At 34.4% G+C, this 20,704-nt stretch overlaps 1 protein-coding gene across 6 annotated transcripts in view; it reads left to right on the forward strand.

Annotated features, from left to right (window-relative positions):
* LOC111045543 (supervillin) overlaps nt 1–20,704 on the forward strand; it is a 212,396-nt gene that overhangs the window by 161,946 nt on the left and 29,746 nt on the right. For 5 of the 6 annotated variants that reach the window (XM_039429203.1, XM_039429200.1, XM_039429204.1 and 2 more), the window contains 7 exons: nt 4,375–4,664; nt 6,103–6,304; nt 9,970–10,121; nt 12,165–12,342; nt 13,897–14,057; nt 16,912–17,037; nt 18,216–18,366. In XM_039429203.1, coding sequence (XP_039285137.1) covers nt 4,375–4,664; nt 6,103–6,304; nt 9,970–10,121; nt 12,165–12,342; nt 13,897–14,057; nt 16,912–17,037; nt 18,216–18,366 — 1,260 coding nt within the window. Of the gene's footprint in view, nt 1–4,374; nt 4,665–6,102; nt 6,305–8,133; nt 8,286–9,969; nt 10,122–12,164; nt 12,343–13,896; nt 14,058–16,911; nt 17,038–18,215; nt 18,367–20,704 lie in introns of all 6 variants that reach the window. The other variant, XM_039429201.1, reaches the window with a different exon arrangement.

The raw sequence follows: 20,704 nt of genomic DNA on the forward strand, positions 1-20,704 counted from the left end.
TTTTCTTCAAATTTATACCATGGATAGCTATTTATAAGCCCTATCAACTGCCATGAGTCTCATTCCTGGGAAAATTGCAGGAGCTGCGTAATATTCTCGAGAAAAATGGCGGATAATTACTAAAAAACCATGTTTTTCACGATTTTCTCAAAAATGACTTGACTGTTTTATTTCAAATTCATACTCTGTATAGTTATTCATCAGCTCTATCAACTGGCATGAGTCTCCTTCCTGTAAAACTAATGGGGGATCCACCCCATCCTTGAGAAATGGACTTTGTAACCTCCTTCTCGTGCATGAGGTAGATAGGTAGAGCAGTCTATAAAAAGAACACATAGTCGAGATATTTCATCTGTAGAACAGCTGTTTTGACGACTTTTAAAAAATCATCAGATTTCACTATTTACAAAAAGGAAACAGTACTCTGAAAACAATTATATATACACATTTACAGTAGTCTGATCGTAGTTTCAAATATGTTGCCGCCAATCGTCATTATGTTATTCCTCTAAATTATTCTCGTTTAAGAATGAGGCTCACAGTTTAATGAGCAAGGAAAGTTGTGTGAGTGTACCAATCCAGATTTTTTGTATTTGGTCACATTTTGAGCTGTGGTCGAGTATCATTTGAGCTCAGATCTCATGCGCTGCCTGAGGTGCGTAGCGACAACTACGTCGGAAATCAAAACATTAGCATCGCGTATTATGTAGCTTCGCGGACGCGTTGCGTGTTTGAAATGGACAAATTTATCAGCATTATGAGGTCTTTCAAAAGACATATCTCTCACTATACCGTGTGATTCAAAAAAGGACTTTACAACTTATTGAACAAGGTACAGAGCTGGTTTTGGTGTTGTTTTAAAGGGATACACTCCAAGTTCTTACTCGCGTAGTGCGCTAGTGCCTGGTCGCGCCGCACAAGCGCTAGCAGCAGTTTCGTCAAAGATGGCTGCCCTCACTGGACCCGAGCGTGCTAGCTGTGTGGTTTGAAAAATGGAAGTCTGCGTCTACAGTTCAGCGTAATTTTCGTACCGAGTACACTAAAGATCCTCCTAGTAGGCCACAATTTAAGAGTGGCATAAATGTTGTAGAAACAGGGTGTTCAGTAAAACATACAAAATACATTATTTTCTTAATGATCGCTTTCCAAATCAGTGGATTGACCGTAATGCGCCGATTACTTGGCCCCCTCGCTCCCTAGACTTAACACCGCTTGATTTTTAATGTGAGGTTTCATAGAAGATATGGTATACGCAGCTCCTTTGCCAGTTACTCCACCTGAACTTAGAGCAAGGATTTGCGCTGCTGTTGAGCAAGTTACACCTAAAATGCTAGTGCGAGTCTGGGAAGAAATCGACTAACGATGGGATGTCTGCAGGATAACATATGCTGATAGTGAATGTTTTTGTGATTTTTATGGCTTCAAATTTATCAAGTTTTTTAATATTTTTTCAATTTATTAATGCATTTTCAAGTGTAATAATAATTTGTATCATCTTTCTGATCAACCGAGATACAAAATTTTTAGTATAATGTATATTTGGACTGTAAATTTTTGTGATCTTTATAAAAGTGTTTTCATAACCTCATTTGGACTATTTTCATCAAAATTAGGGAGAGGAACAGTTTTGGGTTTATCCTGTTGATTCTCTCCCAATCATTAATTTGATGTTGTGATTGAGGAATGTAATGTAATGTAATAAATGTAATAACCAACGGAAGTCACATAGAACATATTTAGTTTAAGGTAAAAAAACGTCAAGTGTTTTCCTTTAAAACAACACCAAAACTAGTTCTGTACCTTGTTCAATAAGATTTATATGAATTTTCAAAGTTGTAAAGTTCTTTTAGAATCACCCGGTATATACGGTGGTCTGAAACAGCCTGCCAGTGCGTTACCAAGATATTCACTGTCAGAGTGTATATACATTTTTGGGCTTCTCTTTATATGTCATGGCAGTATTCACTAATTTTGTTGAACTGTGTTCATTTTGTCGTGAATATAATACTAGCAGGTAACCCGTGCTCCGCAAGGGTCTGTTTGGAGCACAAGTGAATGAAGTTTGTAAATAGTAATTATAACACGCAATAAGCAACTAATTACTTATACCCCAACACATATAATTTATAGAGGGGTGTATATTTATTCATTGAAGTTATCATTTATTCATTGTTGAAACACCGCTGATTTATGTAGTTACATTACAATACTATATTATCAATATTCTAATGTTCCATTCAATCTTCATTGTAATTAATAAGTTTTCATAATATGTGAAATTTGTTGCATAATTAGCTGTTGTACTGTAATTTATTGTAGATTCGTGTATAGACCAGAAAGTATTGTGACTTACTTGAATAAATAAATTTGAATTGAAAAATTTGAATTGAAATTGAATTTAGTTTTATGGTTCCATGCTGATATTGAAAGTATTAACAACTGATAATTTACTATAGGAAAACATTTTTATTTGGCTTTTACCTTTCTATGACATCAACTTTCTATGACAAATTGAATTATTATTGAAAATTATAATCTATTAATCAAAATGAGAATGAAAATAGGTTTATAACTATCCTCGTTAAGTTAAGAATCTTCATGCAAAATTTTTAAAGTTGATCAGTTCAGTAGTTCAGGCGCGAGGATGCATCAATCACGTACCATATATCTCGTACGTGTAAGCCAATTCCTTCCCTCATATGTAGTAATTATTATAGTATATCTATAGAAGAAGATATAGATAGAAGAAGAATAAGCAGAAAGGAGATGAAACCGTTATAATTTTTTCCTACAGTTACGTTGAAAAGTGGCCATTGCTGCACTGATTACAGAACGCAAAGAATCACTTTTCCGCTCTAGTGCGGGAAAAATTTTTCTGCATTCCAGATTTGCAACATGGCAACGCAAAATACTTAGTAGGTTATATGGAGCAACAGTGCAGCAAAATCAAAATGAAGTTGGTAACAGTGACTGCTGTGGCTGCTATAGTGAGCAGAGGTGCAACCAAGCACAACGCGCAAATTATTAGTATTAGATATTATAACCAAGGACAACATTTTTATTCAATTTGACAATAAATTAAGGTTTCTATCAATAATAAAATTACACAGAAAAACATTTGATGCATTTCAGGCAATTTTACCCATAATTACCCACTTTTCATATTCAATGGTAACTGTAGGAAAAACTTAATGTGAAATACGTGCGCAAAGTTCCTCTGCTGCACTCAAGAAACCATTCCGCCCTCGCCTACGGCTCGGGCGTAAACGTTTCTTTCGGTGCAGCAAACTGTCACTTTGCGCACTAGTTGCACAAAATAACTATTTTGTCATACTTACTGAATTGCAGCTGTTTTCCATGCATCAAATCAAGCCGGTAAACAGCTGTTTGCAGAACAAGAAAACATGTGATTTTCATTACAGCATATTATACTGTAAAGAGATCATATGGTTTTCTTTACAGTCGAGTATGTTTCCCAGTTCCGAAATTGGAACATTCAAATTGATTCAAATAGCTATATAGTCGTAGCGTTATAGTCTTCAGTTGTTATATTGGTAACAGTAATTTAAACTTCTTGTTGTTGAGAACTTTAGTGAGAAGAAGAGAGTGAGTTAATAATATCTAAGTAACTGATAAAATATTATTAGAACTCATCTAATAAGTTTCAAGTTATAAGAACTCATCTGACATTTTTTAACATTGGCCTTTATTATTATTCTATTTGAGCTAGATGGGTCTGTTATGACCTAGGAGCTATGGACTAGGTCATGTTTATAGAATGCAGTAACTCGAACAGCAGCAGGTAATGGTTACTGTTTCTCAGCAATATTATTCTTTCTGAGAAAAGTATAACAAAAAATATTGTACGTAACTTGTACGGTAACGTATTTACCGCATTCGTATGATAATTCTGCCCTCAACTACGTTTCGGGCAGAAACAATCATACTTATGCGGTAAACTACCGTTACCGGACTTGTGACGTAAAGTATTATTACACTTTTAAAACACTTTTTATCTATGACCACTCCCAAGCAAAGTATGACAAACTGGAAGCTTGACGAATTGAAAACTTGATGAACTAAAAACCTGATTAACTGAAACTAGGCTTATTGCCATCCTTGGTAAATTCAGAAGCTATATGCAAAATTTTAAGTTGATCAGTTTATGAATTGAGACGTGATGATGCGTCATTCGTGTATTTCCTATCACGTGCATGTATAAGCTTTTTTTTTAATATGTATATGTATATGTTTTTTTATATTGTTCTAAAAAAATATATATATTATAATAATAAAAAAAAATTGTTATTGTTCATATATTTCCTTCAATATCATCGGAGTTTATGAAATTTATGAATGTTTGTTTATTTATAGGCGTGGCCCAGCGTGAAATGCGTCGCTTGAACGTGGAAAAGCTTTCAAAATCATCGCCGTTAGCCGTAGAAGCGTTGGCCGGTCTTGCCAGTAAGGAGGACTTTACAGCCGTGGCGCTTCGAAAGGCCACCGCGCAGTCGGTGCATGCCAGTGTGGCCGCTATGCTGCCCTACAGGGAGTGTATGTTGCTGCATATCAAGGGCCGCAGACATGTGCAGACACGGCTGGTGAGGCCACACTACACCTCTGTCAATCAGGGTGACTCCTATGTGCTGGTCACGTCCAATGAGGTGAGTAAGGCTCATAGACCTCACGCAGTTTTCTCATCCACAAGTATCTGATGTCACCTGTTCTAGTTGATTCAGTTCAATCACAATTCACAGTTGAATCATAATTTACTCTTAAAAACTGTTATTTGTTTTCTCCAAGCTCAAAAACTCTCTTATGTTAATAAACTCAGTTCACGTTTGAAATTGTATCCCATATGATGATTTATCCAGTTTCGTGATAATCTTTCCATCTGATAAAAATATTTATCAACTATTTTAAAATTATTTTTTTTTCAATCAAGAATGTTATAATTTCTTCAGCATTATTCAGTTCATTTAATCATTTTTATTATATTTTCAATCACCTATTATTTTTTTTTCAAATGTGAGAATATTGATACTGATGGGCTTGCAAATCAAATTCAAATCAAATCAAAATTTTATTCACAATACAAACAGTTGAGGGTCCTGCCAAACCCAAAGGTTTTTCGGCGGGTGCCCAGTTACAGGAAAAAAATGAGTTACAAAAGATAAATAAACTTAGACAAAATAAATATTACACTTCAAAGATTTTAAGTAAAAAATGAAAGAAAATTGATACAAAATGCAAAAATAAAATAAGAAATATACATAAGATTTTTATACAGAATTACAGTAATGAAAAAAGGGAAAAATGAAAATTAATTAGAAAGGAATGAAATAATAAGGGACAAATTGTTTTACACAAAAAGCTTGCATCATAAAGAATATTGAAACCCAACCTTATAGAAATAGACACGGCCAGACATCTGTGTAATGCATGCAATGAATACTCCACTTGTCAGCTGATTGATTATGAATAATTCTATAGTCTGATTGATCCTATCTTCAAAGTAGATGATATTTATAGTGATATCAGAGTATGGAGAAATTCCTTTTCTTTTCATATTATCCTTAAAATGCAACATTTCAAAAAACCTTGTGTATACATCGACGCGCAGTTGAAAAAGGAATATTCCTGCCAAATCTCATAGAATTCTATCAACGCGTTTGGCCGTAATCGCTTTACATACAGACAGACAAAATCAAATCGAGTTGAAACATAGACCTCAATACGTTCGGTCAATAAAAGAAATTTTTTGAATGCTTGTGACTCCATCTATATAATATAATAGAGAGATAGTTGGCTTATACACGTACGGGATAGGAAATTCAGGAATGACGCATCATCACGTCTGAACTACTGGACTGATTAACTTGATATTTTGTGTATCGTTTCCTAATTTACCAAGGATGGTTATAGACCTATTTCAAATTCTTCAAGATTTCTGTAGGTCAAGGTATTAACTGGACCCTTGCGGAGCACGGGTTACCTGCTAGTCATATTTAAATTTATTTCTGAATTTGAGAGAATTTATAAAAGTATAAATGTAACTATCAATTAAATAAGAATAACACTCATTCGTTTTATTTCCCTTAGCTGTTTCACTACGTGGGCGAGTTTTCGAATGTGATAGAGAAGTCACGCAGCGCGGACATAGCTCAGCACATTCTGACACACAAGGACCTCGGCTGTAGTGCGCCACACATTTGTTCGGTTGGCAGCAGTGGAACCCCTCGTAACCAGGCCAGGTTCTGGCAGTTGTTGGGTGCCGGCGACGATCTACCCACCAATTACAAAGGTATGAATAAACTGGAGTGATCTCTGGTTGAAAAATTGTGATTGGAGATTCAATTTTGTAGCAAGTTTCAGCCTCTAATTAATTGGGTTGTACTCTCATTTGTCTTCTATAGAAATTATTTTTTGGGGTAATTCTAGCAGTGTAGTGGAGGTGTTTAGACTTCAGAAGTGGACATTGAGGGTGATGATAGGGGAGTCAATCCGAACTAGTTGTAGGCCCTATTTCAAAAAACTTGGAATTCTCCCACTTCCTAGCCTATATATTCTGGAAACAATCCGCTTTTTAAAAAACACATAAATGAATTTAATACAGGAGAAACATTTCACCAATATTTTACCAGATACAGGAATAATTTGAGAGATGATGCACACCGTAGTACTATGTATGAGCGAGGGGTAAGGAGTTCAGGTATCCGGATGTACAACTTATTGCCGTCTCACATAAGAGAAAAGTCAGGTTAAGCTTTCAGATTTTTATTGAAAAAAGAGCTGCTATCCATATGTGCCTACTCAGTGGAGGAATACAAAGATTTTTACAAACCTCAAGATGGAGGTTTGAGAAGATAGATAACATTTTACTGTTTGATTAATGACAAATTGACATATCCTTATACCCCTTTTACAGGTGGTCAGTGGATGAAATAATAATAATAATCCTTTCTTTCCTTTTTCCTTCGTCCTGGTACCCCCAGAAGAAGGGAGTTTATTATAGAAAATATAACAAACAAAAATGAAAAATACACTTATAAAAAGAAATTTTACATACAAAACAAATGAAGAATATTAAAAAAAGCAAGAATGACAAAAGATAAGAGAATTCCTTTTCAGTGGAAAATTTCAAAAATTATAAACCAGACGAAATATACATTCTCCAAAACCTTCTAAAGAAGGTTTGACTGGAGGAGTCAAGTTTTATATTATATTAAAAGAAAAACATAGAAATAGTACATTGATATAATCAATCAGTGATCTCAAAATAATAAATAAATAATAATATTAATAATAGAGAATAGCTGATACCAGTACATCTGATGTAATATTAACTGTTTATTCTTGTTTATAATAATCAATTATACTTTACTTGTCAAGAAAATATATGAAAAAGATAAAGATATTCTCTTATCTTTATAAGATAATATCTTATAAAGAAATTAAGTTGAGAAAATTCCAATATATTTGTGGAACAATTCATAGGACATTAGTAAGTAAAGGAATGAAGTAAGGAAAAACACAAAGCTGAAATTCTACAAGACCATGGCTACCCCAGTGTTGACATATAGAAACAAATGGCTCTGGTGAGGTCCACGTTATAATGGCAGTCGAGAAAGATAGGAGAACAACGTTGCCGAACTTCTTCGGTCTTGTCAATGCCTTCTATAAACGGTAGCTGATGCACGTTTATCAATGTGATATTGACTCTTTATTCTCGTTTAAAATAATCTATTATATTTTATTAAGCAAGAAATTATATTTTTCAATAATTTCATAATGAATTTTCATAATTAAGATGAAATATTTTGTTTATTTATTATTAATTCTACATTGATAAAAGACGATCTGGCAACAGAGCAAAGCGAGAAAGAGATAGCGCTATTCGCTTTGTTGAATGATAGACAAGGATAGCAATACCATTGCTAATTAAACACTGTCATTATAAAGTGGACCTCACTATAGATTTAAAAGAGATCAGTAGAATCCAAGCGGCTGGCATGCGCTTTCTAGGGAGTGTAAAGGGATGCACATATTGGATCTACTCCGAAATTGTACGATCTGATAATAAATAGAAATATCACGGTTTTTCGATGATAAATTGATTTGTGGTTGTTTAAGGTGTGGAAGCCGGTAGCCTTGACGAGGATGAAGTTTACGAAGCTGCTCTGGTCGATACTAACATGATCTACAGCGTTGAGGACGATACACTTGTTCCGTTGCAAGCTGCATGGGGGTCCATTCCTAGGATAGAAATTCTCAACCCTGCAAAGGTCAGTTTATTGCTTCACAAACAATATTATGTCTTATTCACTATCTCTTACAGGGCTACTTCAATTATATAAAAATCTTACCAAAATTTGGTAAATTTTACCAATATTTTACCAGATACAGGAATAATTTGAGAGATGATGCACACCGTAGTACTATGTATGAGCGAGGGTTAAGGAGTTCAGGTATCCGGATGTACAAATTATTGCCATCTCACATAAAAGAACAAGTCAGGTTAAGCTTTCAGATTTTTATTGAAAAAAGAGCTGCTATCCATATGTTCCTACTCAGTGGAGGAATACAAATATTTTTACAAACCTCAAGATGGAGGTTTGAGAAGATAGATAACATTTTACTGTTTGATTAATGACAAATTGACATATCCTTATACCCCTTTTACAGGTGGTCAGTGGATGAAATAATAATAATAATAATAATAATAATAATAATAATAATAATCCTTTCTTTCCTTTTTCCTTCGTCCTGGTACCCCCAGAAGAATGGAGTTTATTATAGAAAATATAACAAACAAAAATGAAAAATACACTTATAAAAAGAAATCTTACAAACAAAACAAATGAAGAATATTAAAAAAAGCAAGAATGACAAAAGATAAGAGAATTCCTTTTCAGTGGAAAATTTCAAAAATTATAAACCATACATTCTCCAAAACCTTCTAAAGAAGGTTTGACTGGAGGAGTCAAGTTTTATATTATATTAAAAGAAAAACATAGAAATAGTACATTGATATAATCAATCAGTGATCTCAAAATAATAAATAAATAATAATATTAATAATAGAGAATAGCTGATACCAGTACATCTGATGTAATATTAACTGTTTATTCTTGTTTATAATAATAAATTATACTTTACTTGTCAAGAAAATATATGAAAAAGATAAAGATATTCTCTTATCTTTATAAGATAATATCTTATAAAGAAATTAAGTTGAGAAAATTCCAATATATTTGTGGAACAATTCATAGGACATTAGTAAGTAAAGGAATGAAGTAAGGAAAAACACAAAGCTGAAATTCTACAAGACCATGGCTACCCCAGTGTTGACATATAGAAACAAATGGCTCTGGTGAGGTCCATTTTATAATGGCAGTCGAGAAAGATAGGAGAACAACGTTGCCGAACTTCGGTCTTGTCAATGCCTTCTATAAACGGTAGCTGATGCACGTTTATCAATGTGATATTGACTCTTTATTCTCGTTTAAAATAATCTATTATATTTTATTAAGCAAGAAATTATATTTTTCAATAAATTCATAATGAATTTTTATAATTGAGATGAAATATTTTGTTAATTTATTATTAATTCTACATTGATAAAAGACGATCTGGCAACAGAGCAAAGTGAGAAGGAGATAGCGCTATTCGCTTTGTTGAATGATAGACAAGGATAGCAATACCATTGCTAATCCAACACTGCCATTATAACGTGGACCTCACTATAGGATACTGTACCGTATTCGTTGAATTTCATACACGTACCTTCATTTTAATTTCATAACTTCATAGATTTAAAAGATATCAGCAGAATCCAAGCGGCTGGCATGCGCTTTCTAGGGAGTGTAAAGGGATGCACATATTCGATCTACTCCGAAATTGTACGATCTGATAATAAATAGAAAAATCACGGTTTTTCGATAGTAAATTGATTTGTGGTTGTTTAAGGTTTGGAAGCCGGTAGCCTAGACGAGGATGAAGTTTACGAAGCTGCTCTGGTCGACACGAACATGATCTACAGCGTTGAGGACGAGACACTTGTTCCGTTGCAAGCTGCATGGGGGTCCATTCCTAGGATAGAAATTCTCAACCCTGCAAAGGTCAGTTTATTGCTTCACAAACAATAATTATGTCTTATTCACTTTCTCTTACAGGGCTACTTCAATTATATAAAAATCTTACCAAAATTTGGTAAATTTTACCAAAATACAGTTAATAATGAGGACAGTTTGATGGTACTGTTGTCAAATCTGTCAGAAGAGAAGATAAATAGAGCTTTTCTTCACATTGTGAAGTCTTTAGAGATAAGAGAAATTATATGTAATATGTAATTCGGTCTGTGATATTTTTATGTTATGTGATAAAATGTAAGATAATAAGGTTAATAATTGGTGGCCACTACTAAATAGACTACTACCACTGCTCCTTATTCAATTCGTGATTGTTTTGTTCCAGCTGTATTAACCATACATATATATAGTACTAGTTTTCAATTTGCCTCCTTGTATATTCTACTAGCCGTCAGGCTCGCTTCGCTCGCCATATCCGTCTAGCCAGGGGGCTCCGCCCTCTGGACCCCAGACTGGATCGTCCAAGAATGAGATCAGCAGGCTGATCGCCTGCATTTTTCATTTGAGCATTTTTATCATATGTTAGGACGATCCAGTCGGGGGTCCAGACTAAACGTCTGGCTAAACGGATATGGCGAGCGAAGCGAGCCTGACAGCTAGTAATATGTTATACCCAGGAATAGCTCTGATTGAAGTAGCAGTGCCCAATCAATTTTCCGCGATAAATGCATTTCAATCTTCAACTTGGTGCCAACCTAACAAAGTCAACTTAACTTAATGCCAACCTGACAACATTATTAATTCAGTTACCAGTTAACAACTGTCTCGAAGAGGTACTCTCTCTAGATTATAGTTCTATATTAACATATGGTATGGCCTTTTTTCAATTATAATTAAGAGAATAAGAAGAATATACATGCTGAAAGACGAACTTTAAACCCTTAAAAACCAACCTTAGAGTTAAAATATTGCCAAAAGATTTCTTAGTGCGCCTCTAAAGGGCCAACTGAACGTACCTACCAAATTTGAACGTTTTTGGTCCGTTAGATTTTTAGTTCTGCGAGTGAGTGAGTCAGTCAGTCAGTCAGTCAGTCAGTCAGTGAGTGAGTGCCATTTCGCTTTTATCTATATAGATAAGTAGTATATTCAAAAATGTAGTTATTGTATGATGTTGTGAAATTTTAACATGCCCAAGAATATCTCATATATAAGCTCAACTCTATTTTTATGTTTTTCATGACCAAATAAATTGATTTATTATTATAATAAAAATCTTCAAGTATCTTTTTTCCTATTCACGTTTAACTTTACTACATATCTAGGCCTACATACTACATACCACATATACTACATACTACAATAATTATTGAAATGAAATAATTATTTTCAAATACAATTTTATTTCATGAATGAAAGGTAAAAAGGGACTTTTTACGTTCAATAAAGACTTTTTAAAATAGAAGTTAAAATTAAGGGACTCTTTATGTTGAATAATGTTTTTATTCAGTTTGAATCTATTTCTTTTATCTAGAGATGGATGAGAATTGATAAATTAAGAAAAAATTAATCGTATATCCCTCATCTATTTCTTTTATCTAGAAATGGATGAAAATTGATAAATTAATTAAGAAAAAATTAATCATGTATTTCTTATCCCGTACATGTATAAGCTAATTCCTTCCTTCATTTGTATTATAGATAAAGATGTAAATTATGTGTGATATAGATTATAATCTAATATAATCTTTCAATTATAATCTTTCACAGTCTAAATAGTTTGTTTGTCTTTTCGGTCTCAAAATGTTATAGTTTTTTCAAAGTTTAGAATTTTCTATTGATTGTGATTGATTTAATCCAATAATTTAGAAGTATTTTTTAATTTAAAAATGATTTTTGTGTGTTTTGAATTGTAAATTGAGTGTGTAATTGATGAATGTTAAGTGACATATAACCTAGCTACATTTGGACTGTTGTATAAATTAGAATTGGAACCGTTTTGGGCTCATAAGCCTGTGGTACTTTTCTGTAAGTGTGTAATTGTGAATGATTAAATAAATAAATAAATTATTTCAGATCCTTGTATTGGACTTTGGCACGGAACTGTACGTGTGGATGGGCAAGAACGCCACCCTGGACAAGAGGAAGTCGGCCATCAACCTGGCGGAGGAGCTTTGGTCGCAGGGATACGACTACTCAGACTGTGACCTCAGTCCTGTCTCGGCTGCCGAGCGGCTTGGATCTCATAGTCATGGTGAGATTTATCGATTCTCATCTATTTTTTACATGTCCTTAGGCTCATAGATTCAGTGAAAATGGACTAAATTTGAAAAAATTGAAAATAACAACCCTATTCCGGACTTATCTAAATTTTTCAATTTATTAAAAACTATCAGGTAACCCGTGCTCCGCAAGTGGCTATTTTAAAACTTGTCAAACTAAAATGAAATTTTGAATAATTGAAAATAGGCCTATAACCATCCTCGGTTAATTAAGATTATTTATGCTAAATTTCAAGTTAATCAGTCCAGTAGTTCAGACTTGATGATGCGTCGAACATAAGTTTCTTATCCCGTATGTGTATAAGCCAGTTCTTTCCTTTATTATAGTACTAGCCGTCAGGCTCGCTTCGCTCGCCATATCCGTCTAGCCAGGGGGCTCCGCCCCCTGGACCCCCGACTGGATTGTCCAAGAATGAGATTAGCAGGCTCGCTTCGCTCGCCTGCATTTTTATCATGTTAGGACAATCCAGTCGGGGGTCCAGACTAAACGTCTGGCTAAAGGGATATGGCGAGCGAAGCGAGCCTGACGGCTAGTAATATAATATTCCCAGGATTGAAGTAGCAGTGCCCAATCAATTTTTCCTCGATAAATGCATTTAAATCTTCAACTTGGTTCCAACCTAACAAAGTCAACTCAACTTAATGCCAACCTGACAAAATTATTAATTTAGTTGCCAGTTAACAACTGTTTCGAAGAGGTACTCTATCTAGATTATAGTTCTATAGTAACATATGATATGGAAATTTCAATTATAATTAAGAGATTGGGAGAAGAAGAATATACATGCTAAAAGACGAACTTTAAACCCTTAAAAACAACCCTTAGAGTTAAAATATTGCCAAAAGATTTCTTAGTGCGCCTCTAAAGGGCCAACTGAACATACCTACCAAATTTGAACGTTTTTGGTCCGGTAGATTTTTAGTACTGCGAGTGAGTGAGTGAGTGAGTGAGTGAGTGAGTGAGTGAGTGAGTGAGTCAGTCAGTCAGTCAGTCAGTGAGTGAGTGCCATTTCGCTTTTATATATATAGATAGATAGATTATCTTGAAACTATTATCTAATATTTGTTAGAGATATATATATATCCTCACGGATACTATAGTACTAGAACCTGTATTCTAGGTACCTTAGGTATCCTTAGTTTTCTCTCTCGATCTGTGTTTTTTGTAATAGAATGAACAAATCCCAAATTTATGCTGTGTATATCCATAGGTTATAAAGACGCCTGCATTATAAATAATAAATCAGGTTGACAGTAAACATTTGAAAAAGAAAATAGTATAATCTATTACCGCGTTTCGCCGTAAATGCGCAACATATAAACATTAAGAGAAACGCCAAACCGTTGACTTGAATCTTAGACCTCACTTCGCTCGGTCAATTACCAGTCCAGTTGATTTTATTCTACTGTATACTTTCAAAATGTTGTACTTTTTTCAACTTTATTACTTTGTTATTATATTGTGATTGTAGAAATGTCTGTAAAATTATTTGGCAAAATAAATTTAAATTTAAATTTCGTTGCAGATGCAGACGAAGTGGTGAAGAAAGGAGAGCGTCCCAGTTGGGGCCTGTTGGCCAAGGTCACGCAACATATGGAGACTGTGCTATTCAGAGAGAAGTTCCTGGACTGGCCAGACTTCACACGTGTCATTAGAGCCAAACGGAAAGCTAGCAAGGATCGGCCGGTAAATGTTTTATTTCTTTCAATTTTTCAAATTTATTTATGTTCGTCAATAATTTATCATAATCAGGCAGTTATCATTAGGGTGCCATCAGAGCTAAACGAAAAGCTAGCAAGGATCGGCCGGTAAATATTTAATTTCTTTCAATTTTCCAAAATTATTTCTGTTCGTAAATTAATCATAATCTGGCAGTTATCATTAGGGTGTGATCACATTGAATTCGTATATGTTCAAGTGCATGTAAGATCATGCATATTGGTAGAAAGATTTACCAAGTACTACCATAGAGAAACAATAGCGTAAGTAAATATCCCATGGTATAGGGCGTTTATGTTACATCTTTTTCTGTTATCTTAAGCCGATTACTGTCGATTATTGTCGATTTTCACTGTTTTGACCGGGTAAAAGTGTATGAACGGCACAATATGAGAGACTACCAGCGTCATAAAGCTTCACGGGAAAGAACTACGTGGACTATCGGCTTGAGATAACAGTAAAAGTTGCGACATAAACGCCCTATACCATGGGATATCTACTTATGCTATTGTTTCTCTATGGTACTACTAAATTCGGTTGCGGGAAATATTAAGGATAAAGGAGTTTAAACGAAGTCTGAAATAATTTCTAAAGGGGTGCTTTTATAGTTTGAAGGACTATTTTGACTACTGTAATAAGGTCAAAGACCTTAAAGTTACCTGGTAGTAACTGTATACTAGATATAAAATTCATGTAACATCAATGGTGTCTTGCTTTTTTGTTAGCACTTTGACTTTTGTCTGATGCCGTTGAGCCAACCAGAGTGTCCCACGAAGAGTTTTATACATGTTTGATTTTATGTTACGTGCCCATTCATGCACCGAACTTTTTTCAATTTTACACAGTTTACAAAGATGGTTCTAAAAATATTCTAGGGAAATTTCAACTCCCTAACCTCCGTAGAAACAAAATTGCGGCTAATTGAAAAACTATACTTCAAAAACATTAAAAAAGTGTTTTTAGTTTTATAAAATATTTTTATTGTTGCACTTTAGGGCAATATGACTTTTAAATAAAAAAACTAGATGATAGCCAAATGAAAAACCTTGAAGTCCAAAATTATCCAAATTGAAACCCATCCACAGCAACACACAGATAACAGCGCTTAAGAGATGATTCGTAAGCTCTCACAAAGAAACTCCACGGTAACCGGAGAAGTTCTTCATCATTACATTATTATTGAAGCTAAAACTATAAAGATATTTAAACTTTTCCTTCAAGTAACCCCATAAAAAGTAGTCACAAACAGTTAAATCTGGTGATCAGGGTGGCTAATCTAAAAAAATCACTTCCACAAACGGCCATGAAGTTTGTCATATAGTAATTGCTTGACATGATTTGCGAAATGAGGTGGATCACCATTGGAGGACTGCTTGATCCATTTCTGGTACCATCAAATGAGGCAAGACTACCGCAACTTAGTAAACAAATCAGATAATAGCACATGAAAGTAGTTTTTATAGGAAGCGAATTGGCAAAATTTTCAATATGCCGCCATTTTGTTTCTACGAAGGTTAGGGAGCTGAAATTTCCCCAGTATATTTTCAGAACCTTCTTTGTAAACTGTGTAAAATTGAAAAAAGTTCGGTGCATGAATGGGCAGGTAATATAAAATTAAACGTGTAAACCTCTTACTCCTGGGATACGGTGTATATCTATCTATCTATCATCTGCATGAGTCGAAAAACAAACTTTGAAAAGTACCATTGAAACTGTTGTGACTTGTATCACAGAAGAAGGTACCCTTCTATCATGTATATTGTATATCCTTCTATTCTTCTATAATTTAAGTTCTTTCCTTAGAGCTTGCATGAAGCTACTCACACTGAACAAAACCAGCAAGTGCACGTTCTTATTGCTCTTGCCAGATTTTTTTCTCTTCTTCGCGCTTGATCATGCATAACCAAGCTTGCACTTGTCCAATATTCAATGTGATCACACCCTTATAGTGAGGTCCACGTTATAATGGCAGTGGAGAAAGATAGGAGAAAAACGTTGCCGATCCTCTGTATTGTCAATGTCTTCTATATACGGTAGCTGATACAGGTTTATTGATGTAATATTAACGGTTCATTCTCGTTTAAAATAATCAATTATATTTTATTGAGCAAGAAAATATATTTTCTAATTATGTTAATGAATTTTCATAACTGAGATGAAATATTTTGTTGGTTAATTATTAATTCCACATGTTAAAAGACGATATGGCAACAGAGCAAAGCGAGAAAGAGATAGCGCTATCCGCTTTGTTAAATGACAGACAAGGAAAGCAATACCATTTCTAATCAAATGCCATTATAACGTCGACCTCACTATAGGAAAAATTAGCCCCGGTCGCACAAAAATTTTCGAAATTTGTAATTTCTATAGAAGTAAATGAATAAATAAACTCAATGGTGATCAAATAACGGTTAAATGCCATTTGTATTTTGTGATACTTAGGCTCGGTCGTACAAAATTCTGTTGAATTTTAACGGTGATGCCATAAGAAGCAATAAGAAAAGCGGAAGACGTCTTCAATCAGCACTTGATCACAGTTGGAATTTAACAGACTTTTGTGCAACCGGGCCTTGGAACTTTGTACAATGGTTATTCAGTTTTTCCTCAATTTAAATTGATACTGGCAAATTGATAATTGTGATTTATACTAGTGTTACTTACCTAATTAATAATTAACTAAAAATGGAAACTAATTATCTATTGATTACTGAATAATTAATTGGTGCTATGAAACTGTAGCTTCTACGAAAATCTAGACGAACTTGTTTCATTTAATTATTCAATGTAGGCCTAAACCTAACCGCAATGTCCAATTTTACAGGGTGAAAGTCTTATGGAATTGAAGCCATGTGATGCCGAAGAGATTATGAATTACAAATTTCCCGCCCCGGATCTGGAATTGGAGGGCAGCCATCTTGGGAGAGGCAGAACTTATTTCGATGAAGAGGTGAGTCTTATTACTATACTCGCGTTATGAAGTCAGTGAAAATGATAGGCCTACAGAATTGCCGATTCTCTGTTACCACTGCCTTCTATATTAGATAGCTGTTGCTCCAAGTTATCCGTTTATCCTGATGTAATATTAGTTGCTGATCCAACTTTATCTCAAATATATTTTATAAGTCAAGAAAGTATTCCGGGTGTTTCAAAAAGAATGACCCAATTTTAAAAAGTTGTATTTATTTTTAAAAAATTTTAAAACCAATTTTACATCAAATTATTCACAGAAGTATCAAGTTTATGATGATATTTTATAAGTGGTCTGTGTGCCCTCCTTTTGATGCTCAGACGACATCTAGACGGTAGCCAAATTCATCCCAGACTGTTCGCAAGATGTCTTCTCGGACTGTAGCTACTGCATCAGTTATCCTGGTTTTAGCTGCTCAATATCAAGTGCTAAGGGAGGGACATAAACACGATCTTTTACGTTGTTCCTCCCTTAGCACTTGATAGCCTAAATTTACCTCCAACTAATATTGTTTCTCCATATATGTTTTACTGCATTAATACTAATATTTTGATGTTTGTCTTAATATCTTTTTTCTCACTATTCCCGAACATTAACATTCATTTTAGAATATTCAAGAATATTCATTTTAGTTTGATGAGTAATGATTCATAGCATTTTGCTCATTATATTTGTAAAACTCATTGTACTTAGTTTGATGAGTAATGATTCATAGCATTTTGCTCATTATATTTGTAAAACTCATTGTACTTAGTTTGATGAGTAATGATTCATAGCATTTTGCTCATTATATTTGTAAAACTCATTGTACTCATTCAAATTTCAAACATTCAAACGTTAATTTCAAAACGAACTAAGTTATTTACTTCTTATTCTGTATCTCAACTATAGAATTAAAATAGAGAAGTCATTCCATTTGCCAATTCTTGTGTATTCATGTTTCACAGTTTTACTATGTTTGGTGATCATTTTTCTTTCAAATTTTCACTTATTGATGTAACTTATGTATTGCATTTGTTTTCTAATTTGAAATTGTGTTTGTAGATCACTGATTATTATAATTATTATTATTATTATTATTATTATTATTATTATTATTATTATTATTATTATTATTATTATTATTATTATATTATTATTATTATTATTATTATTAGACAAGGAGACACTTCGAGATAACAACGCAGAGTCTGAAAGTGTGGCACATCAATGAGTTCACCACAACGGAAGTGTCGGAAGATAGTTGTTCGCAGTTCTTCACCGGAGACAGTTACGTCATCAGATGGATATACAATATCACTGTCACTGGTAATTTCTCATCTTACTCACTCGCCTATAGTCCAGAGTCTTGGTGCCGGTTGCACAAAAGCCGGTTAAATTTTAATCGTGATTAATTCCACGAGAACCAATCAGATAAGCCGTCTTATCAATAAGGCCTTCTCTGATTGGTTTTCGTGGATTTAATCACGGTTAAAATTTAACCGGCTTTTGTGCAACCGGGCCTTACAGTTCCAGATTCTTAATTCCTCAGTACTGTATTCTAATTTCTATCCAGAATGCGATTCTCTAAAATGATTTATAATAGAATATAGTGAGGTCCACGTTATAATGGCAGTGGAGAAAGATAGAAGAAAAAGGTTACCAAACCTCTGTTGTGTTAATGCCTTCTATAGACGGTAGCTGATACAGGTTTATTGATGTGATATTAATTGTTCATTCTCGTTTAAAATAATCAATTATATTTTACTAAGCAATAAATGTTATATTTTTCAATAACTCCATAATCAATTTACATAATTAAGATTAAATATTTCATTAATTAATGAATACTTTTACATTGTTGAAATACGATCTGGCAACAGATCTATCAAAACTATCCGCTTTGTTGAATGACAGACAAGGATAGCAATACCATTGCTAATCAAACACTGCCATTATAACGTGGACCTCACTATAGAATACTTTCATCAATAAGTTTGAAATATCTTCCAAAATATAACTAATGTAAACTGTTCACATAAACGACTGCTGTTCACCATGAATTTTGTAGTTTATACCATAGAGAAACAATAGCATAAGTAGATATCCCATGGTATAGGGCGTTTATGACGCAGCTTTAACTGTTATCTCAAGCCGATAGTCCACGTAGTTCTTTCCCGTGAAGCTTTATGACGCTGGTAGTCTCTCATATTGTGCCGTTTATACACTCTCACCCCAACAAAACATTAAAAATCGACTGTAATCGGCTTGAGATAACAGTAAAAGTTGCGACAGAAACGCCCTATACCATGGGATATCTACTTACGCTATTGTTTCTTTATGGTTATACATCACAGTAACTACAATATCATATAATCTTAAATCTGTTCTGATTAGTCGCTACGAAAAATTGTACTCGGTAAATGGTATTCGGTATAGAAAACAACACTGCTAATCTTATTTATTCATTCATTTATTCATATGCAAATACAATCCAGGTAAAAACAACAGCCATTTGCCCAAAACTGCTTAAACTTTAATTTGAAATACACAGTCTAAGGTTATGTTACTTATGTTATCTTGTATGAGAAATAAGATCTATTTGCATATGAGCATATGACTTGTACAGAATGTTGTAGAGGAAACGCATGTTTTTCGAACCGCTATTACTCGACGACTGGAGGGGATATTGCCATTGTACGAATGTTGGCAGACTATGCCATTTCAGTCGCTATGGAGCATTGGAACGTACAACATCGTGTGTTCGCTGTCGAGTAGGTTTTTAGAAACAATGAATCTGTAGTCACAGTGCAACGCTTCTCCGTCAATATTTTAGCGTTGGACGTCGAGGTGCAGTGCCTGATGGAAATACTGTACTCCGATGGGTTGCAGCGTTTAGAAGTACTGATTCTGTGGAGAAAAATAAACCACCTGGTCTTCCCTGTTCACTTCGTACTCCGGAAAATGTAGACCGAGTCAGTGTCGTCTAGGTCTGAGACCATGTTATCGAGTCGATCGTCTGGGAGTTGTAACAACTGCCGTTCTGACTCTGTTTACATTTTTCGCAACACTGCACAGAAAGGAGCTGTTTTCCAGTCCCTACGTAGATCTGAAAGACATTGTTTGCAGACGACTCTTCAAAAGTTCTTCAAAACGCTGCAACCCAGTACCTCGGTCACAGTAACTCGGTCAGGCACTGTACCTCGGCGTCCAACGCTAAAATATTGTCGGAAAAGCGTTGCACTGTGACTACAGATTCATTGTTTCTAAAAACTGCTTAACAGCAAACACAAGATGTTGTAAGTCCAATGCTTCATAGCGACTGAAATGGTTTAGTATGGGTCATCTGCCAACATTTGCTCTAGGGCTACATACCCCCTCCCGTGGCCGAGTACTAGCGGTTCAGTAGTTTAGACGTGATGTGACATTCGTGAATTTAGTATCCCGTACGTGTATAAGCTAATTGTTCCCTTTATTATAGTATAGACTAGCAGGTAACGCATGCTCTGCAAGGTCAATTTAAATACTTGACAAACTGGAAACTTGACCTACTGAAATCTTGAAGAGTTTAAAAGGCCTATAAGCAACCTCGGTAAATTAAGAACCTTTATGGAAAATTCCAAGTTTGTCAGTTGAGTAGTACAGACGTGATGAAGCGTCATTCGTT

The sequence above is a fragment of the Nilaparvata lugens genome, chromosome 5 (genome assembly GCF_014356525.2).
Source record: "Nilaparvata lugens isolate BPH chromosome 5, ASM1435652v1, whole genome shotgun sequence".
NCBI lineage: Eukaryota > Metazoa > Arthropoda > Insecta > Hemiptera > Delphacidae > Nilaparvata > Nilaparvata lugens.